The 23224-nt window shown below is 44.8% G+C and overlaps 1 protein-coding gene across 8 annotated transcripts in view; it reads left to right on the forward strand.

Annotated features, from left to right (window-relative positions):
* The window catches only part of LOC133472438 (nuclear factor 1 B-type), a 59046-nt gene that overhangs the window by 22100 nt on the left and 13722 nt on the right, over positions 1-23224 (forward strand). For 4 of the 8 annotated variants that reach the window (XM_061763198.1, XM_061763196.1, XM_061763200.1 and 1 more), the window contains exons 3-9: positions 10762-10818; positions 13828-13896; positions 16410-16530; positions 17313-17434; positions 20102-20236; positions 20305-20489; positions 22997-23135. In XM_061763198.1, coding sequence (XP_061619182.1) covers positions 10762-10818; positions 13828-13896; positions 16410-16530; positions 17313-17434; positions 20102-20236; positions 20305-20489; positions 22997-23135 — 828 coding nt within the window. The other 4 variants (XM_061763203.1, XM_061763199.1, XM_061763202.1 and 1 more) reach the window with 4 other exon arrangements.

Below are 23224 nucleotides of genomic sequence, written 5' to 3' on the forward strand. Positions count from 1 at the left end.
TGAAGGCTTTTTATATAAATATATTTACTGCAGCCTGACCGCTTTTTTTCTTTACACATTACAACATAAAACAAAGACAAGGATATTCTAACAAAACAAAAGCAAAAATCGGCGGGAAAAAAAATGGTCCCTGTTGTAAAGTTAAACAAGTGCTAATGCACAAAGTATTGTAAAACAGCAAACGTTCACATCTTAATTGTTGTAAGGTTGAAGTGACCCAAAAAGACGTTCTCTATTCAATCTTTTTGAAATGGAATTGGCTATCGGAATAATATCGCAATGGGCAAAAATGCCCGTGGGTCGGGCCTCCATATTAACCCCGCCTCATCGCCGCCATGCGTGTGGGAAGAACAGCTTGCGAAACGCTGGAGCGGCAAGACGCGATCCTGAAGAGGAAACCTCCACGGGGTGTTTTGTTTGCACCTGCAGCTTCTTTCCCTTCCCTCAGAGTAATGGCAGAAATACATCTGTTGGCAATGTCGCTAGTCTGTTTTTATGCCCGTAATGACACATTAAACTCTGCGGTTGAGCTTTCCCCGCTTTCCAGCCGATGTCCCGTTTCCAGGGAAGCCGTGCCAGCAGAATCATCTGACTGAGTGCGCGCTTTGTTTTCTTTGTCTGTTTCGGGCCAAGTTGCGCTCTCGGATGCGGTGGCACGTACCGATCTCGTCGCTCTTTTCCCCTCCGAGGTGCGCGTTTGTGCGCGATCGCCACCCCCGAGCCCGAAGCCGGGGAGGGCGACGTGCGGGCGAAGGCGCGGCGGGCATCCGGTCGCGGTGGCCTCTCGCCCAGCTGGAGGACGGCCATTCTTCCGCCGCGCCCGGGATCCTCGGCTGCCGCTCTGCCAGCGGGAAACTCGTCTTGGCGCCGGCGATCGCTGACACATCACAGTGAGCCTTAAAATAAAATCTCCAATTAGTTTTGCCACAAAAATCCCATTTCCAATTTTTTCCTCCTCCCTTCATTGTATGATTTTATTTCTGAAACCAAACAAACAAAAAAAAATTCTATTATCTATTTTAATCGCAGTTTTAAAAAACAAACGAAAAAAAAACTAATTGCATTATTTAAAACAAGTTTTCCTGTTTTTTTCTTTCTCTCCTGGGATTCGCTTTGGTTTTCTTTATACAAAACAAGCATTCAAACCAGTTTTTTTTTCCTCAATAGAAGCTTGTATGTACTTCCACAGAAATGCTGTCATAGAAATAAATTTTTTAAGGACCATTACAACAGATAATAGATATTCTAACAGATATAAAGTCCATTTTTTCCCCAGAATATAATAAATAAAGTGTTCAAATATGACTTTCCTCCCTTGTTAAATCTTTCCTCCTTCACTACGATCATTTTACTAGTTCAAACGTACTTTATTCTCGTAAATACATCGTTGTTCTTGCAAAGATAACTATTTCTTGAAGGAAAATATGAATTTTGAATTGTTACATTGCTACTTTTTTTTTTTTTTTTTACACACGGTGTTAGGATTGAGTGCTTTAAAAAAAAAACTGTTAAAGTTTGAAATGATTCAAGAGGAAAACAGCAATGCTTCTTTGTTGATGAACTCGATATTAGAATTTTCTGCTCTTCTTATGCATATTTTCACTTTCCCATTTTGAGCGTGTCACGCGGAGGGCCTGTGAGAACGCGAGAACGTCACATCTGTGCTATAAACAATGAGCGCCTCAATGGCGGAGCTCCACAAACAATTAGCTTTGTCGCGGTGTAATTGACTGGCAGGGGCTGGCTGGCATTTACATTGGCCCGCTGTTGCCACCCTGCCATTCAGTCGGCGGGGCGGGAGGCGACAAAGAATGGGTCCATACAGGGTCGGGAGCTCGGCCACGTCTCGAAGACGCTCGCTTTCTTTCCGTGGTGGCAAACCTCCAAGAAGGAGGAAGGAGAGAAGTGAGCAGACTTTGGATTGAATTATGCATGCGTGTATTCTCATTCATTGTAGTGCTGGGAAGGGGATGGAGGAAGGTGGGGGTTAAAGGGGGTGTGCGATGGGAGGCCTGGGGCGAGACAGACCGGTGACCAATGGCATTCCGTGGTCGTATCCCTCCTCCTTCCACGCGAGGAGCAGTCTGGGAGCGAGCCGCCATAGGCTAATGAGGTGACACTCAGCGTCTGGAGACTAGCCAAAACAGTCCATTAACTCCTAGCCAGTAGTTAAGAGGAGAGGAAGGAGAGAGGTGGCCGCGAGGAGGAGAAAAGACGAGAGGCGGGTGACGAGGGGCCGAGGTGGGCAGAGCGTACGAGTGAAGTGAAGGGCTCTGAAGTCTTTCAGGGTGGACGGGTGAGGGCTGTTCTTGCACTTTTGTGCTTGCGAATGAAGCAGCGGGGCAGTCGTCGCAAAAAGTAGATACAGTAACCCCCCACCGTTATTTCATTTCCGAATGTATTTCTTCTTCTTCAGAGCCTGATCTCTCGCTGTCAAGAAATGCCAGACTGTAGCATAACATCACTTGAAGGGAATAAAAAGAAGACTCTTACAGTCGCTTCAAGGTGGTTATTTGCCCCCCCCCCCCCCCCCCCCAGTTGAAGTTTACTGTACAACTGACACGAAAAACACAGAATTAAAAGTATGTCTTAGCAACAAAATTTTCAACCGAACGGACTAATTTTGTCTAACGAAAAACTACAATCTTAATGCTAACACAATGTGAAACACCACACACACGGCGCAGCAACACATAGAAAGCGACATTCCACCCATATTTGCTGGCAAATATTTTTTCTCTGGAAACAACAGCAACTATCTCGGATTGGACGATATTTAAAACTTGATGCACATTTTGTGATCGGCTGTAATGTCTTAATTCGCCGATCCGGTCAAGGACATCACTGATTCGGCCAATTAAAACATTGCAGTCGACACAATCTCGTGTACTCCAGGGACGTAATAGCATAAATGTGTTTCTGTCCTCAACACACGTGCGCAGTAATGGTAGTGGTAAGCCGGTTCAACGTAAACAACAGCTCATGTGATTTCCCGATTTAAGCATTGGCACTGTTGCTCAATGTAGTCAGCTAAAAGCATTATGGGAGCCCAGAATTCATTACAGTGATGTTTTTAATGACAGTAGTGTAGTTGTAGAAAATCAAGTGTAACGTTGCTCTTTACTTGCATTTGTTCCTTTCGGTATCGTTATGAGTTTGTGCACTCGCTATTCATCAGGCTAAGGTTGGTATTTGTGAATTTATGTCATTGAATTCCGTGTGTGGCTTGTGTTTTTAACAGTGACTTTCCTTCCTGTCATGTTCTTTGTATCCTCGAGCAACTTGGTAACTTACCAAATGTATGAGTCGAGATGACTCAGTAAGGTTCCCTTTTCGGCTGACCTGATGTGAATCATTGCCGCCGCATTAAAATCATATCATCAATAAAGTTAACCGTATCAGAGGTGTGCAGGTGAGTAACTGCACTACACTGACCTATTTAAAAAAAAAAAAAAAAAAAAAAAAAAGCTGCTATGCACTGAATCCGCAATAGTTGAACCGCGATATAACGTGACATGACTGTATTTGTGATACGTTTATTGCGCTCGAGCCACATCCAGTATTTTACGTTGGAAATATCTCACCCAAAAATGCCACAATAAAAAGTATATAGAGTGGGGTGGGCAGAGCATGGGCGATGGAGGGCGGGGGGGAAGTCTTGGGGTCTGAAGTCTTTCAGGATGTAAGGGTGGGGGGTATTTCTGCAGTTTTGTAGTTGTGAATGAAGCAGCGGGGCGGCCGGTCGCGAGGGGGGCTTAGATGAGGGGGCGGCCTGTGCACGAGCGCTCGCTGTCGGCGATTATGCTCAGTGGAGGCATTCCTTTAGGGAGGCCGCCGCCATGAAGAGGGGCTGCGCCGGGCGGGCCGTGGATGAGCGCAAGGGAAGAGGACAAGGCAGATAGATGCAGAGAAAAGCCCCCCCAGTCGGGCAGACAGACCTTTGACAGAGGAGCTCTGTGAGTCGCCGCTTTCATCTCCACAACCCCCCCATACAGTCGGATAATTATGAGACAAATGCGGCGGACCCCCGCTGCTTGAGTGGCAATGGGCATGGGAGGGCGGCAACGCAGAGCGGGTTCAAAACCCGCACGTCTCGACGGGTCCGCGGGGAGGGCGGCGTTGGGAGCGGGGCCCTGTGCTGCGTTTAGGGGGTGTGGGGAAATTCCCCAACTCTGCTCAGAAAGAGAGCGATACGGTCAACGGCGCGAGCGAGGCTTAATAACTGGATTTCGACTCGAAATCGGTCACGGTTGTTTGTCCGTTCGGGCCCCGCAATGGCGGCGTGCCTCTCGCCCAAAGTCCGCCGGGGAAGGTGTCGGGGAAAAAAACTAAACAAGGAAAAATAGCGCTCCCGAATATTCTACGTTACAGAATCACATTTAAATGCAATGTAAAGCATTGAACAGTTTGTACGTGATGATTTAAGGCCGCAGTTCAATTCGTCGCGTCGCTGCTTTTGATGTGCCCGCTGTGGCCACCAGGAGGCAGTACAGTGGAACCCCCCCGCCCCTCCCGCCCCGCATACTCGCGGCTGTTTGTTTGGTGGCACTCGAATGTGCACGTTCATCCAAAAAGTATCATTTTCCTTTTCTACTTTTTTATTTTGGTGAAAAATATGAAGCGGCAAATGATGATTGCCTCCCCCACATCCATTTCGCTTCCCTTTCAAGCCTGCCGGTGAATGCCACACATGGGTTTACGTAGGGGAGGGGTTGGCACTCAGATGTCTGACGACTCAGAGGGGGGGCGGGCATCGCCAGTTGGCAGGCCTGGCACACAATGGCTGGCACGATACGTCGTGGTTCGAAGGTTCCTTCGCCGGATCCTTTTGTTCCCCTCGTCGGGGCTTGCGGCTCGTCCCGATAAAGGCCCCGCTTTGTTTAGACAACAAAGCGGCAGGGAAGGCCAGACGTCGACACAAAGCGATAAAGAGAGGGGAGAGGGCATTTTTTTTAAAAAAAGGAGTTTATTTTTTTTAATTGTTGACTCACAAGATAAAAGCAGCAGAACAAAAACATCCACAAACCCAAATGACTTCATTCCAAGCATACTGCGAACACAAAACAAAAACCTTCACCCAATTACGATTGGTGTCTTCGTTATTCGTCTTGACCTTATTTGCAACCATACAGAAGGCGTGAAAGTTATCATATAGTTGTTGTTTTTTTTTGTCAAGTTTGCTGTGTGAGCGGGGATGGCGAATACAACGTAAGTGCAAACGCTTACTTTCTTTTTTTTTTTTTTTTTAAATGAAGCGTTTGATCGGTAGATCGAGTGGTGGTTTCGGCTGGTGTCGTGAAGATCGAGAGGAACAGGAACAGGAAGTCTGGCGGGGGAAAAACGTGAGATGGTTGACAAAGCGGCGAGTGTTGGAGAGCAGGAGCACGGGAGGACACGTGCGCCCAACGTATGCGGAACGCACGAGCGTTTCCAGGTGAGGCCCCCGCTGCCCGACAAAGTGTGCCGGGGCCGCATCAAATATTTACCCGGGAGCAGCTGTATTGTCGAAACATTACACGTCCGAGCGGCGTAATTAGCCCGATCCTTTCTGGCCCTCTCACTGGTTCCCGGCTTCTGTTGGGAAGTCCAGCCCTCTCCTCCCCCTCCTCGCTGCTGAAATGCGTCTTGGCTCGGGACCCGGGCCTCTGGCAGCCGCAGCGCTATACATGTGCGCAGAACCCCGCTCAGCGTAAAATGGCCGCCAGGCAGCCTTCTCCTGAAATGTCGACAGCGGTATGCATCTGCGCGTCTGCGCCTTCCAAACGTGGACCGCTGCTGAAATAAAGTTCCCCAAGCCAGTCTTTCCTAACCTTTATTGAGCCAAGGCACATTTTACATTAAACATTTTGGGGAATAAAATAAAAAAGTCCTGAAAAAAGGAATCATTTTAAAAGTAAAAAAAAAAACTTTACGGTAATCCTGGTTGGTATATCATGGTTGATCTATTTCTTTCTACTTTTTGGGGGGGGATAAAATACTTTTACAATGTTTAAAAGACCTCAAAAAATGAATAACAAATAAAAAGTCTCGCCACGCAGCCCCTCTCCAAAAATGTAACAATCCCCCGCTATAAATTCTTCATGTTCAACATGTTTCTTTTTTGTGTGTTGAAACACATTTCGAATGCGTTCAAAAAGTGTTTCAGTGTGGGAAGAGTTTTTTATTTTTTTATTTTTAGTTTTGTTTGTTGGGAAGAGCAAATTTCGCAACCCTCAAAAGTGCCAATTCAGATTGATTGATATAAAGCGTTACATTGTATTGTTTTAATCATCTTCTACTTGTATGGATATGGTCCCTTGTAATTACAAAATAAAATTGTCAAATAATAAGCAGTCATAAAAATGATATTTACACACATTGGCATATCACTGCTAATCAACATTGACAAAAAAAATGTCTGCAGTGTGCGTGTGTTTAAAAATTTGTATTCCACTATTATTGCATATTTTCTACACATTTTATGCTTGCAAATTCTGCGTGTGTGTTCAAATGTTTACACTGTCTAGACAGTGTGTTTGAATAAGTTTATGTTTCTGCCCGTCACTTTATGTCACTTGCATATGTGAACAAAGACACTCCATTTGTCGTAAAGAAATGGATTTTTTTATTGTTTTGTTTTGTTTTTTTGTTTTTTTTGGGACCAATTGAGTGAAATTGGATCATTTCCCGACACAGTGGTTGGGAATCACAGCCCTAAACCATCCGTCTAATTTGATCCACATCGTGTGTGTGTGCGCACTTTAATGGAAACGGAATGGAGATGATGGCAAAAAAAACAACAACAAAACAAACAAACAAAAAAACGGCAGTCAGGGGGAGTGTGTCTGTAAGTGTGTGTGTGTGTGTTTTATAAGCGGTTATAAAATCCAGGCGAGTGACACACTTGGGCGTGGAGGAACCGCACAAGCGCACAGAAACTTTCTTGCCGAGCCAGATTTCTGTTGCCATTAGCCTTAATTGCCCTAATCATTACTGTGCTATGATAAGTATCCCACTGGACAAGAAGGTGTAAGAACTCCCATTCAAAATACCCACAAGCCTTTTTTTTTTTTTTCTTTTTTTCTTTTTTCTTGCAGCGCAACAGGAGATAATGGCATTGATACTGGATTTTCACTTCCTTCACGTTTGCTTATTTAAACAAGTGGCAAGAGCGACGGGTGCCAAGAAATGTTGTTTCTGGAACAGGGCCGTGTGTGTGTGTGTGTGTGTGTGTGTGTGTGTGTGTGTGTGTGTGTGTGTGTGCGTGCGTGCGCGCGTTGTGATCGAGCCCTGCCAAGCTCTCAGGGCAAAGCCCAACCCTCTCGACCGCAACTGTTTATTTACAGGTTAGCCTACTGTTTATTTGAAGACTATCGGATTGGAGGGGCTTGTGCACAGGACGTGTTTTCCGACACATTTCCCCCCACGCCTGCGTTATGGCGCGCTGCTGTTAAAAAGGAAAAAAAAAGGAAAAAAAAAAAAGACAAAACTCAAACCCCGTCGTCGAAGAGTGTCAAGTGTAGGCATGGGCCGATATCACATGATGACCTTGAGCAGAAATATTGCGCTATCGCAGAAGTGCGATTACAGCTCAGAAATCGATTCTTTTCCAATGTTTTTGTAGACAACGTTTTTCCACTCTATGCAATTACTTTATTTTCAAGCATACATCATATTTGGTACATGAGTCGACGCAATTTCTCATAAAATTCGTAGCTACTTTGCTGCGGTTTGTGAAGTGATGTCAGAGTGGAAACGAGCTGACGTTAGCCATGCTAGTTAGCCATGTATTCTGCCTTTGTGAGCGCAAAAACAACACAAACGATTGAATTTGTCGAAATCAAATAAAAATGTAGTGCAACTGCAAAAGTACCCATTTCTCAGAAAATCAATAGCTACATTACTCTTCTCTGCTTTGTGAAGTAACGACACAGCAAAAACGAGCTGATGTTAGCCACGCTCGTTTGCCGTGTTCCCTGCTTCAGTAGATGTGAAAACAAAATAAACAATGTAGTACAACTGGAAAAGTACTTATTTATCAGAAAATGAGTAGCTTCTTCTCTGCGCGTTTTTAAGTATCGGAAACGACGGAAACGAGCTGATGTTAGCCGTGCTGGTAAGCCACGTTATCTGCCTCGATAGCGAGTCTATCGTATCAATTCTGCCAATTTTAGACTTGCTAACTCTCGTAGCTGGATCATTTCAAGACAGCATTTTCATTAAAAAGTGAACGTTACTTTGAATTTGTTGAATAGCGATGGGTGGCGCTCTTGTAAATGTCTCGTAAATCCGTCCTCTACCCGGAAAATTCCCGAAAGAGACGACCTTTTTCGACAAAGGGCAAAGTCGTAATGCTCACTGACCACCAGCGGGAGGGAGAGGGCTTTGGAAAATGGATGGATGGATGGATGGTTGGACAAAAAAAAAAAAAATGTTCAAATATACGGCACCTGTGTAAGGGAGAAGAGGTGAAAGGTCGAAATGTAAGGCGATAGAGGCGGTGTTTCCGGGCCTGGCAGATGCGCCATATGTTTGCATCCCACCTTGAGTCATCCAGGTGGCGTCGCCCGGTGCCGCAGTGGGGCCTCCTGCTGGAAGACGCTGCCTGGGTTCTCTAATTGCCGCCGCCATCTGCTCTTTCTTTTTTTCTTTTTTTTTTTTTTTTTTCTTTTCACGCAGTGGCCCCACCCATCCTGCACCAAAAAGGCTCCACGGGCCAATCGGCTCGAACCTCCGCCAAATGACAAAAGCCGTTTGTAACAACAACAACAACAACAACAACAACAAGCCAGATCGTGTATGCTTGGTAGCCCCTCAATTTGCCGTAAACAGAAATAAAATGAGACACGCTCGGCTTTTGGTTTCATATTTTCAGCCAATAGATTTTATAGACCAGGGGTGGGCAAATCCAGTTTTGCACTCACTGGATTTTTCAATTGGACAAATCGGCCAGGCCAGGTCATTCGACGATGAAAATCAATGAACAATATATTATCTGAATATGCAGATATTTAGGTTGAAATATATGTTATGTAATAAAGTTATTAATTATTTGAATACATCGATTCATTCATTCATTTTAATGAATGTATAATTTAAGTAAAATCAATTATTCCATGAAATGCATTTAAAAAAACTAAAATGTATGTAAAATGTATTTTATTTTATTTTACTTATTTTTATACTTATTTTTATTTTAACATTATTTGAGGTACATTAATATAAAAATGAAAAAAATGAAGTTAACGTATCATACGAAGTAGAATATTTTAATTTTGAATAGTAATTCCTTGTCTTTATTTGATTTACAGTCCAATCCAATTCAAATTAATCAAATGCATATTTAATTTAAAAGAAATTGTTGGATATATTTTATTACGGATCATAGCAATTAAACAATGAGACGAATGAATTTGAAAATTACTAAATACAGTTTAATATAATACTAAATATAATATAATACTAAATACAGTTTAATATAATGTAAATGTAATATACAAATAGTAAAAATAATTGTTTCATTCACTCAATGAACCAGTAATGCCAAATGTGTATGTGAAATTGTTTATCTCGTTGAGTTCTTAACAATAAATCAATAAACCAATTGTTTAATGAGATGAATTAATACAAATAATGAATTTCAGGGGGGAAAAAACCCCCCAAAAACAATAAATATAACCGTACTCTTGAAAATGCTCTGTGTGCCAGATTAAAGAATTTTCCACATTTTCCATACATTCCGATTCCTCCCCCTCCCAAACATTGTCGTTGTTGAGCTCCAGCCAAGAACATTCTGTTTTCGTTTGTCTTAACGGTCACGTTTGAAGCGAGCGAGGACAGATGGAGAACATGAGAATGGTGAAATTGCCTCAAAGGCGGCCCGAAGAGTTTGATTTTGAGCTACGGGGCCTCACGGGGTCGCCTCACTTGGTTTTGGGGCGAGGAAGGGGGTTGCATTTATTTGGGGGGGGAATCCTGTACCCAAGGGCCACGTTTAAGTTTTTTACGACAGATGATATAAAGGGAAAAATGTTTCTGTTGAATAATCTTAAATACTGAATTCTATATATAAATAAATTATACTATATATATATATATATATATATCAAATGTCTCTCTCTCTAGCTAACCTTCTCGCGCTATTTCTCACTATCTCTGTATTTCTATCCCTCTCTGTCCCATAGCTCTCTATATCGCTCTATCCCTCTTTTTCTATCTCTACCTCTCTTTCTATTTCCCTTTATCGCTCTATTTCTCTGTTTATCTTTCTGTCTCTCTCTCTCGCTCGCTCTCTATCGCTCGCTCTCATATTGCGGGACTGTTGATAACGTAAAGGCGTACTTTGTCTAACGGAAAGCTGATAGGTGTTCGTGAAAAATGAAGAGAAATTCCCCTCTCATCGAGTCTTTGAGGTAAAAAACAAAAGCTCGCTGGAAAGAATTCCACCTATGTCGCATCGTATTTCCCCGGCCCCTCCTCCGGCTCGGACCTCGGCGCAATCCAGCAACCTCCAACGGCGGTTTTTGGGAACACTGTTCCCCAAATGTCAGCGAGCTGCTTTCACGATTGCACAAATCTATCTTGGTTCTTTTCTCTTCGTGACGTGTTACATCCTCGGGGGTGGGGGGTGGGGGGGACAACAATTCTATGATGCAAATTTCTGCTGCTTTAGATGAATACTAGAGATTTAAGGGAATGATAGCAGTCTTGCTTCATGTACAATCAAGCTTTTGTTTTTGCTCTCCTAAACCCTTGTTGTCCTCCTTTTCAATGTGCTTGCAGACTCCCAGCAGTCAGGAAGTCCAAGTAACAATGAGCCAGGCAAGAACCCTCTTCCAGGTATGTCGAGTACCAGTCATCCTTCCTCCACTCCATTGGGCCATTGTTCTTCCACCATTAATTCACTGCACACACACGACATGTGCCCCCCCCCCCCTCCCCCCAACCTTCCATTTACTGACTTCAAAAACATGCCTGACAAGCATGTAAAAACATTTTTGTAACGAACAAAAAGCGTCGCATCGATAGCAACTACATAGTCAAAGAGACACATCTGGTGTCAAGGTAATTGCAACTTAAAATCATTGCTGAGGGCGGCGTTTTTAAAATGGCGTGGCCTGTGCGGGGATAAAATTTGATTGGTAATAACAAATTAATTAAATTGGCAGCACGGTGAATGAGTGGAAAGCACGCTTGCCTCGCACTTATGAAGTCTGGGGTTCGAATGTCCGCTCTGGCCTTCCTGTGTGGAGTTAGCACGCTCTCCTCGCGCTTGCGTGGCTTTTCTGCGGGTACTCCGGCTTCCTCCCGCATTCCAAAAACACGTTAGGTCGGTTGAAGTCTCCAAATTGTCCATAGGTGTGAATATTAGCGTGAATCCTTGTTGCCCTGGGATTGGCTGGTGACCAGTCCAGGGTCATGCTACGATGCTACGAGAACAACAACCAGCAGAGCCACGGCTAGATTGTTGGATTGCTAACTTAAAACGCTAACATTTTTTGTTAAGGTGTTCAAGTAGCTTTATGTTAATGGGATTGAAAAGTTGGCGAAAGACGACCTCGGCCCAGGCGGAATTCTTTGTTTCACATTTTTTGTTTGGTAGCGCAAACTTGGAAGTAGCATGCTAACTTAGGATGTAGCACGCTAACAAACTGTATGACCTGATCGCGCATTTGTGACATCTGACGTTAGCCGGGAACCAGGAAGTAGTATGCTGACTGAAGTCGGCTCGGCGAGGCTCCAGCTCAGCCGCGCCCCAAATGAGCACAAGCGATATATGAAAATGGATGCAAAACATGAAATGTCGTCATTCAGGACATGAGAGAGCAAAACCCAAAATATTCCCCGATGGTACTGTTATGTTTAATTGAAGACTCTAAATTGCCCGTAGGTGCGAATGTGAGCGCGGATGGTAGTTTGTTTGTATGCGCCCTGCCATTGGCTGGCAACCAGTTGAGGGTGTACCCCGCCTCCTGCCCGATGATAGCTGGGATAGGCTCCAGCGCGCCCGCGACCCGCGTGAGGAGAAGCGGCTCAGAAAGTGGATGGGACTGTTATTTCCTGGTCATAGTGCTGGAATGCAGATAGTTTTGGCAAGTATACTTGGCTACCTCAAGAGCAGGTTCTGCCGAGATGAGCGCCAAGGCAAACATGCCACCCAGCCAGCACTCCTGGCTCGGGAGGCCGTGGGCTCACCCACCGCACCGGGAGCACCCGTAGGTGCCAACTGAGTCGCCGCCTATCTCCCTGGCACGTGCCAAAGTCGAGCCATGCTGGTTTTTGACTCACTTGAGTGTTAATAACCTTCCAGTCGTCTTCCGGGAGGCCTGACGACCGGGCCAGGACAAATTGACACCTTCGAAACAACTGAGCTTGTGATTTTTGTGATTCTTGTGAGCGAACACATTTGGATTCCTCAATAACGTCAACATTATGTCGTTAGTTCGACTTCACACAACAAGCAGTGGTTCTCAAACTGAAATCCGCGGGCTGGAGCTTGGGGCGCCGCAAAATAATATCATTTAAAAGAGTGCATACATATAAGGACCGGCGCGCCAATAAAACAAACATAATTAACCTATTACTCCTCCCTGCCTGAGCTTTGGGCCAATTAAAAGCTTTGATATGATTGTGACATCTGACTTAAAATTTGACAGTCCTACATGAATTAAGTATTTTTTTCAAGACTATAGTCTTTTTTTTTATTATTGTTGTTGTTTTTTTAGCGACAAAGGCGCCTTTTCCAGAACAAAATATGTAATCTTACAAGAACAAAGTAATATTTTTGAAATTTGCTTAATATATGAATTTCTCTCTTCGTTTAACTTTGACTTTCATATCATAATATTATGGATGGATGATTATCTTGGAATAATTTCTCGTAAAATTACGACTTTTCATCACAAACAAATATGTCTTGGTTATTGTAATGATTACAGATTTTCTTTTCTTGAAAAATACAACTTTATTCTCATAACATTAAGACTTCTCTCCAAAAAAAAAGAATCAGAATCTGTTACCTTTGGCTGTTCACGAGTCGGCGGTCACTCGGATTGGCATTTGAAAAAAATGAACGGCGCATATAAGAATTTTTGGATTCGAATCGCAACGACTCAAAGAACATACATACATGCTACTTAATTTCTTCTGACAAGAGCTGCAACTGCTGCCATGGCGCATTTGCTTAAAAAAAAACAAAAACAATAAAAATATTTCACCATTTGTAGCCTTCGCTGCGCCTGTGCGCATTTGGCCTCGGTGACCGCAGTGGGGATGGCGACGAAGCCCCCCACCGAGACGATGACCTCCGCGGGATTCGGCATGTGATGGCCAACCGAAGCCGCCAAGGAAACATTGCCGGAAGGGGACGGCTAGCTAGAAGGAAGCAGCGAGGATTTACAGCACCGGCAGTCACAAACCAAACCTGGGTTCGACCTTTGGCCACGATACAGCGAGGGATCCTGGTTAAAGAAAGCCATTAGAGTTAGAAGCGGCAGCCAAACTGCGCCAGCGTACTCTTTCCAGTTCAGATAGTTTTCAAATGAGATTTTTCATTTATTGGACTATGACGTCTTTATATGGGAATAGTGCAAGGAGTAACGATTACATCCAGATTCGGAAGTCATTCGCTACTGTCAACACGAATTAGGAATATTTTTTGGTGCCTAAAATTGGAGAACCACTGTCTTGATGGGCTTTAGGGGTACACAGGGTCTCTAAAAATTGAAAGATCATTCTGGATCCTCTTGTCACTTTTTCACCTTCACATTAAACCAATGAACATCATTTACTGACACTATTATTGAGAAAAATGATGAAAGGAATATCTCCTTGTGCTTCTATTGACAGTCTATTTGGAAGACAGCTTCATCAAATCGGGAGTGTTCAGCGTTGCGGAACTGGTGCGAGTATCCAGAAGTAAGTGTCGGGCGGGCGGGCCGGTTTGGCATTGAAATAAAACCAAATGACAATGATTTTATTTAAAACAAGTTTTGCCTTTTGACGCGTAACACTGGACTTCCTTCACTCTAACATTAGATGTAACGTTCGAAGCTAACTTTAGAGGGCATTCATTCATATACATCCTGAAGAAAGCAGGGTGGTAAACTTGTCAAGATGATGCGGAGAAAGGTCCGACTCGCAGTATGTGCCAAACTTTAGGTAGACACGTTTGCGATATGTTTTTAAAGAATGGGAGAATCTAAATGCGTGTAGCCTATCGCTGAGTCAAAAAATGTCATAAAATGGCGACTGAAGTCGTAACGATTTACCTGCCTTTACAGGTAGAACAATGCCAGAGATGTGTCAGTCAGTGTCGAGCTACACACGCACGCACACGGTGGTAACTGCAAATTAAATGCTCAGGAATGTCGGCCACCTGTGATTCTTGGATTTGTCAGACTACGAACGCGCGTTACCTGGAATTACGCTGAGGCTTCTGTCATTTGCGATCACGTATTTAGGGCATTGCAGTCCATCCAGTCGGGCCAGTCTGCTTCGCAAAAGCGGGAACACGTCCGTAAAGAAGCGCTGCGTATGTGTATCGACACGTCCGCCTTTGACGCTCGCTCCTCCAGGAATCCTGGGCCTCCTTCAGAGCAGGAGGCGTTTACCTGCTCTTCTTTTCTTTTTTTTTCTTCTTTTTTTTAAGCTCAGGCTTGTTACTATGCCAGTGGAACAAAGTGTACTGAAGAGGAAACGAACAAGCAAACAAGCAAAGTAGCCATGAAAATACAATCAGACAGAATGTGTTTTTTTGTGTGTGTGTAGCTTTTAATTTGCTGCTCCGTCCTGTAATATTAAGAAGGTCGACGGAAGCACGGGGATTTACCCCTAAACTCTCCGGTGAGACGTTTATGCAGCCGGTTGTCCATCATCGCTCTGCTGAGACATTCTTAGAGGTGCATGAGTGAGATTTCAAGGCTGACGCTCCCTTTTAAAATGTTGCTGTATAATAGAGCCAGGCAAGAGGGTCTTAAAAAGAAAACCAGATCGCTATTATTATTATTATTATTTTTTTTTTTACAAAAATATATTATTATATATTATAGAAGTAATTCTTTTGTTATTTTTTCCATTAAGCTCCTTGTTAATGAACAGCAAGTTGTGCAAAAATCAATATTATATAGTTTGACGTGGATTCAAATGTTAAGAGCTGAAATTCAGCTCGCCTTTTTCGGGTTCATCCTGAAATTTCATCTGGGAGCTGCAGAGCCTTAACTTTTTCCAAAAACAAATCTATTTAAAGTCCTTGTCCAGATTTGTTTTTTCTTTTAGTTTCATCTCTTCCATATACTTTAAACACATTTAAAATGATTAATCCAAAGTTTTCTTTTAAGCATTCCGCAGCGTCTCTTTCCACTCAGTCAATGCGAATCCATCGTATAACATCACTTTGAGGACTTGAAAGATTTGAAGACTCTCTCGAACACACACACTTCTCCTAATAAGAGGCAAAGCGTGCGTGCTTCAAGCTGTTTAGTTGTCACTCCTGGTTGAAGTGTAGTATAGAACTGACACACAAAACAAAAGAGTATTCAACATTATATATTTAAACATGTTCATTCCATCTAACAAAAGTATGCGAGCTTAATGCTAAAATATGATGTGAAATTCAATAGATGGGCTAATGGGAATTCGAATTGGCGTTTTGGTCATTTTAACCCATCAAACAACTGCTACTTTAACACACAGGGAGCAGCAACACATACAAACAAAGCATAGAACAACACGCACAGGCGTACAGTATAATCTTTCCGCTCTGCGGGAACAACAACAATGGCCGCGCATCCAGCGTCCGCAGGACCTCCGCAGACGTCTCGGCGTGGGTAGCGGTGGGTGGTGGGCCCCCGCCAGGCCCGCAGTGGGTTGCCAGAGCGGCGGACGGCGGTGGGACGGTGCCAGTGGCGAACCTCAGACCACAACAGAAGGCGCCACACGCTCCATCCTCTGGTCGGCCCCAAACCCGAGCGACCGCTCGAGCCGGAGGCCGCGCACCAACGAACGAGAGAGAGCGAGAGGAGGCGGGGGTGAGATGCGCTCCTTTTGTTCACTTCGTTCTGGCCCGTCCCTCACCTTCACCGCAGTGCTGGAAAAACCTCGTCCGCTGTAAATCATGTTGCGGGGGAACCGACGAAACCACCGCAACTAATAATAACAAGGAGCGTCTATTTGGCTTGCTATTGTGCAGAAACGATTGAGCTGCTTCTTGCCCGCAATGTGTGGGAAGCGGTGACTTTTTAATCACAGGGCTCAGCAGAAACGCTGCAATGGTCAAACAGGAGCGTTTAATTTGATGCGCAGGGCCTCTAAAGCGTCAATAATGACCACTCATGCAATTCTACAATTAATTGCGTGTCTCCTGTTGCAAGAAAAGACAATCTGCTGCTCGTTGGCTTTCCGGCTCACCACCTCGACTTTTTCATCCGCAGTGCCCATTACCCACGGTGCGCCGGTGAACTTCTCCATGGCGGACATGCCCGGCCAGCCCTACTATCACGACCTGAACTCTAGCGTGGGGATGCATCGCTCCCTGTCCTCCCCACCCGGCAGGTCAGCAACCACATGACTCAAGCGCTTGTTTTCTTGTGTGTACTAAGTGACAAGTCTATCCGGGAAGTTATTCCTGACTTTCATTTTACCACATTTTATGATTCCAAAATGGATGAAATTCATCATACACCTCAAAATTCCACACACAACACACCATCAGGACGACATGAAAAAGCATGCTTTTTTTTTTTTTTTTTCCTTCCACATTTCTCCCCCGGTTCCAACAATTCCAACTTCCCAAAAAAATAAAAAACCACACAATGCAGAACATCTGAGATATTACCTTCCACATTAAAAAAATTTTTTTTTTTTTTTTTTTTACACATTTTCCACCCAAATAAACTCAAGTGAATAAGACATTTTCCCATCTTTCCCATTCCAAATTCAAATTATTCAGCTGAGTACATCTTGAACTATTTTCCACATTCCAGCAATTCCCACATTCTCAAACTTCCACACTTTCACGGTAAAATTCCTAAATGTTCACAAATAAAATTCCCAAATTTGAGAGATTTTGACATTTTTACCACCACACCAAATTCACCAAAACATTTTTCATGCTGTCATTATTGTTATTATTGTTTAGAATTTTGAGGGGCGAAAAAAATGAATGTAAACATAAACTGTGTTGAAAGTGAAGGTACACGAATACTTTCCGGATACCCTGTATATATTTTACTGAAGTCACTCGGGCTAAATGAGTTTCAGTCTTTGGCCTTTTCTCTCATTTCAAAGTTCAACATGTATTGCTCAAGCCTGCCCCTTGTGACTCCATTCCGCAGCAAAAGGCCCAAAACCGTCAACATGGAGGAGAACATGGACACCAGCCCGACCGGTCCCGACTTCTACTCGTCGCCGAGCTCGCCGGCCAGCAGTCGGGCAAACTGGCATGACCGAGATGGAGGTGATTTGCGCAGCCGGAGGATCTCCAGCGTCCGCGGCGAATTCGCATGAATTCAAACATTTTTTTGAACTCGAGGGCCACCGCAGGGGTCGTAAATTACCGCATTTCAAAGCCGACACGTTTGTCTTTAAGCGCGCCTGCTCTTCCGGCAGCGTGAACCTGTTCAACCCTCTCAAAATACATACCGTGACAGAGATAGCAGCGGGGGCGCTCTCAGGGTCGCCTGTAGGCCCGTTTGAACTGCTGCCTGTCTGAATGCGAGTCCCAGCGCTCGCGCACCTGTTGCCCGCGTTACAGGAAACGGCCGATTCCGCGGGGCAGAGTATCCTCGACCAGAACAAAGTGTTCCAGCTGTAGTTCGTGACACAGTATTTACTGTGCATTTGGACTGAACAACTTTGAACTGACAGATCAAAATCGCTCGAGGGGAGCGTCTGCAAATTGTGTTCTACAGTTTACCTGATGTTGTGTACATTTGTATTTATCTTAGTTAAAAAAAAAGAGTGAATCTTAAAGAGCTAATCAAACCTTTTTGTTGGTTTTGCTCCTACCACACGCTTTGAAATGTAAAAATAGTTTTAAGTGGAAAGTGATTCTTAGCACCTTTTCTCACTGTGTCCCTCACACAATTCTTCAAATAAGAGACAAAGCGTGCTTGCTTCAAGCTGTTTATTGGCCACGGCCATTTGATTTTACTGTAAAACTGACAAAAAAGAACTCAAACACACCCAAATGTTCAACGAACATGTATGTAAATATGTCTAGCTAAAGTTAGCGAGCTTAATGCTAACATATAATGCAAAACGCCATAAACGGGCTAACAGCATAGCTGTCACAGTAATTATAAACCTTCAAACAACTGCTACTTGAACACATAGAGAGGAGAAATATGTGCACGGTACGACATTTAAAGGCAAACAACTCTGAACTCTGAAAAATCCGCGATACAGTGAGGGTGCAAACGATGAAGCACGATATATCGGGTGGGAGGCTATATAGTCATCACCTCAGCCGTCCTCGCACTTCTAGGGCTTTTTTTCTCGAAATCAAATGTACCGTATGTTTATTTTGTTCCCCAAAGCTTGTCTAGTCTGCTGTAATGCAGGAAACATCCGATACACAAGACAAACCGCAAGTGGGACTCAAACCACAAGCCCGGTGTGGCCGCATGAAATTTCAGACGCTCCCTTGGCGCCTGGCCTTCAGAGCGCCGCTCTCGACGCGGACTGAAGCAAACCCTCCCAAGACGGCCGTTATTACGCTGTCAGGAGGAGCTGGGATGAGCGGCGAGAGTCGCAAACGAGTGACGGAATGTCGAAGATGTCACATGGCGGAAGACGCCATGTGCGTGTACGTGCAGTTTGGCGTCTCGTCAATAATTACAACCAAAATGGCTGCCTTCCTCCTTTTATGACAGGCGTATCCACTCAATTTTGTGACAATCGGTGAAAGTGGTGATTGGGAACTGATTTGTCTTCTAACTTTCCAGGCCCCTTTTTTGTTTTTTTTTCATGGACTCTTGCCCAAAAATGGCTGCTTAAGACCAAAATGGACAACTTCCTGTTCAGTTTCGGGCAGTGACACGTCACCCCATCATTTAACTACGCATTGTAGAAGATATCAAATGGTGGAAGGAATGCGTGCACTTTTCTGGCCGGCGGTGTGTGTGCGTGTGCGTGTGTGCGTTTGGTTTCTCGTAATTAATTTTGCATTTCCCGAGGCACTCCCCTCACCTCTCTGAAGGATTCCATTAGGTGAAGAGAGGAAAAAGCTCGAAGCGCCACGGAAATATGAAGCCCTTATCCTCTCACAACCTCTTAGTGGGAATTCCCCCCTCCCCTCCCCCCCCCCCCCCCCCCCCCCCCCCCCACACACACACACACGCAAATTCCAACAACCTTTACCGCTCTCTTCTTTGGAAACAAGCAATTCTTCCTGTCACAGGGCCGATTCTTCCCTCTTGTGGGTAAAGGGAGTGTACTGACAACATATTTTATGGGGGGTGGGTGTAAAAGTTATACACTCACAGAGAATCAGTGACAAAGAACTTTAGGAATGTCCCGAGAAAACATAAGCCGTCCTGTCTCGGGTCTGTTCTGTTATCCGGTTCCCCTCAGAAGCCCCGAGTCCGAGCGTGGAAAATTGAAAGGCACACAGTTGTGACGGCGGCTCACGAGAGTGTGTGAGCGTCTTTGCTTATTCTTCCACTTTCTTAACAAATTTCATGTCTCCTAAAAAGCTCGGGGATTATCCACGGCGGATTATGGAAGCTTGTCAGACGGCGTGCGAGGGGCGAGCCGAGCAGATGTCAGCCGCCGATTTTTGTATTCATGATCCCTCGAACGGCCGGGATCTGATCTGACGTCCTCGGACATGACACAAAAAGAGTTTTCACAGGGCTCCTTTTTCTCCGGAATGTCTTTTTCCCCCCCTAAACCGCACGTGTACAATTTGCAAAGTCAACTTTTCCACCTGCCCCGCCGAGGATCCTAATCCACGTAAATCCCATTCTCACGACAACAGGGACGTGTTTCAATCAATTTTTGGCAGGACGAACCCGACTTTTTGTAATCTTTCCAAACATGTTCCGAACCAGCCTGTTTGCTTTGATTTGGATAATGAGAATGAAAATGTGCTGAGCGTGTGCACGTGTGTTTTGATATCCAGCAGACATGTCCTCGCCTAGCATGAAGAAGCCAGAAAAGCCGATGTTCAGCCCCACCTCCCCGCAGGAGTCCTCGCCACGAATCAGCACTTTTCCTCAGCCTCATCACCCGGGCTTGGCGGGCGTAGGACACAGCGGTGAGTTCCCTCGGCGGTTCCGTGGACCCGTCCCTGATCCTGAACGCCTTTTCTTGTCCGCCCCGCAGTTATATCGACGAGGAGTCCGCCGCCGCACTCGCCGCTGCAGTTCTCTGCCTCGGCCATCCTGCCCCCCGCGCCGTCGTCCTACTTCCCGCACACCACCATCCGCTACCCGCCCCACCTCAACCCGGCCGACCCCCTCAAGAGCTACGTGCCCTCGTACGACCCGTCCAGCCCGCAGAGCAGCCAGGTGGGTCCCCCTGTGTTAAATGAGTTTGCTTTGCGTTTTAGGTATAATATTTCACAATATGGATTTGTACATTTTCACGAAGAGGTGTATTCACTTTTGTTGCCATTGGTTTTCGGTATTTGAAGTGGGCCAGTGAATTTACACTGTTATACAAGCTGTACAGTGTAGCAAAGTGTTATTTCTTCAGTGTTGCCATCTCTCGGGAGAGTCCCGGCGGCGAGGAGAATGGCATCTCGTTCAGCTGATACCGCCGCGCCGATTGTTCTCAACGGCCGCTTTAATCGCTGCCATTTTGAAATGCGGAAAAAGCAAAGTTTGAAGGAAGCACGCTGTGGCCGGAGTGTTGTTTTTGGAGGAGAAGGGGGCCGGCGTCTCAATTGAAGAGTCCCGCGTGACATTTATGAGTTTTATATCCCGGTGCTTCACACTGTAAACAATGAGCTCCATCTCCAGAGTGCGGCGGAGGCGCCGGGTTTAAGAGAGTTGGTACAGGCGGCGCTGTGCCCCTTTTTTTTTTTTTTAAGGGTGTCTGTTACTCCAGAGAAAAACCATGGGGAATGATAAAGGTTGTAAATATTTGCCGTTGCCGGGCCCCGGCTCTTGTGCAGAATTAACTGGCCCTCTGCTAGTCGGGAGGGTAGCGAGCAGTGGGGGTGGGGCCCCAACAAATAACGCGGTGCTTATAAGCCCGTGGACGAGTGCCAAAATGTTTTTATGCTTGCTTTAACGCAGATTATATTACACTCTAATTAAACATTCTATTCACATCCAAGGGAACCCTCTGGACACAATTCTTTTCGAGAAAGGCCTGTTTGAGTTTTGAACTTAGGGCGGTCCTGAAATGAACGGCGCAGACAGTCTCCAGCCGTCCAAAAGAGTCGCCCCCTTTCTTTCTTTCTTTCTTTCTATATAGTCTCTCTGTGCTGGCGCATTCATGCCATTGTGACCGCTCGCTCGGCCCGTCTTTTCACGCCCCGGATCCCAGTGAATTCCATTTATGAGCGCTATTAAAATCATTGTGTAAAATCATGTAGGAAATCCATACTCATTGACTGAGCGTCCCCCTTCAGAGTCACAGTAATAATAGTGACCACTCAAATCTGTTCTTTTAATGTGGAACCGGGCTGGTTAAGAGACAATTGTGTGCTTTATTGAGATTAGCAGAAAATAATAATAATCAGAGCTGCAAGCGACGATGAATAGGCCCTCGCACCCCCTTTTTCGTGGCAAATCCTCAATTATAATCAAACTTCGGCGCCATGCTCCACCCACATCAGACGGCCTAGTCAGAAAAGCTTCTCGCGTACTTGCTTAAGTTCAGGTCCGATTGGGGCAAATTCCCGAGCAGGAGTTAATCGCAGGACGAGCCTCGGAATTCAACAAAAATGGCTGCTTCAAACCAAAATGGCTGCCTTCCTGTTTAACGTCGGGCCTGACGTCTTGAGACTTTTTCGTGTGTCGTTTTATGATAGACATGTCCACCCGAATTTGTGTCGATCGGTCAAACTGGACCAGTAGCAGAACTTTCAAATCTATTCTAAAACTGACTGCGAGCCAGTGTAAAGACTTTAGAAGTGGAGCTGTTTAATGCTCTTTTTAGGGAGTCCAGTCAGAAGACCATTACAATAGTCAAGTCTACTTGAGATAAAAGCATGGATGAGCTTCTCCTGCTTGACACATGCCACCCTTCAATCTGGATATGTTCTTCAGGTGGTAGAAGGCAGTTTTAGTAATTGATTTGATATGACTGTTGAAAGTCAGGTCGGACTCTATCAGAACACCAAGGTTTCGAACTTGGTCTTTGTTTTTTAAAGAGAGTGACTCCAGGTATTTACTAACAGCAATTCTCTTTTCTTTATTGCCAAAAACAATGACCTGTTTTGTTGTGGTTTAATTGAAGGAAAAATTGCCTCATCCAGATATTTATCTGTTTTAGAAAGTGACACAACACCTGCTAGATATAACTGTGTGCCATCTGCATAGCTATGATAGTCAAGATTAAAGTTGACACCTTTCCCGAGTCAGTATTCAACCTTACATCATTTCGCACTTTGATAAGAGCAGAGTTCGGAACCCTGATTGAAATTTGTCAAAAAGTCCATTTAAGTTGAAGAAATTGCTGAGTTGATTAAAAATAACTTTCTCAACAATCTTCTAAAATGGAAAATGTTCCGTTCAGTTTCAGGCATGGGTCCATTAAGACACATCTACCCAATTTTGTGGTTTCTATTTTCTTTGCAGGGGGCGCTACTGAGTGTGTTTTCCAATAAATACTACAACTACGACTACTGCACTGCAAAAAATGCTAAATCTTACATGGTGAATTTATCTTATAATTAAAAACATTTGAGTGTACTTATTTTTAGACAGTTTTGACTTGAATTTTCAGCAAGAGGTCCTTTTCTTCCAGTGTATTACACTTAATAATAATAACCTTTGTGACTAATGAGGATGAGCGGTACGGAAAATGGATGGATGGAATACAATAACTTTTGCTCCCCCTGCAGCCCAACAGCAGCGGCCAGGTAGTGGGCAAAGTCCCGGGCCACTTCACACCCGTCCTGGCTCCCTCCCCGCACCACGGCGCCGTGCGACCCGTCTCGCTGTCCATGCCCGACACCAAGCCCATCACCACGTCAACGGAAGGTGAGTCCTGCTCTCGGGGACACAAAATGCTTTGTAGGCATTTTCATGGTACGCTGGCTCGTAAAAACGCTTTAGTAATGCTGGAACAG

The sequence above is a fragment of the Phyllopteryx taeniolatus genome, chromosome 23, assembly GCF_024500385.1.
Source record: "Phyllopteryx taeniolatus isolate TA_2022b chromosome 23, UOR_Ptae_1.2, whole genome shotgun sequence".
Classification (NCBI taxonomy): Eukaryota; Metazoa; Chordata; class Actinopteri; order Syngnathiformes; family Syngnathidae; genus Phyllopteryx; species Phyllopteryx taeniolatus.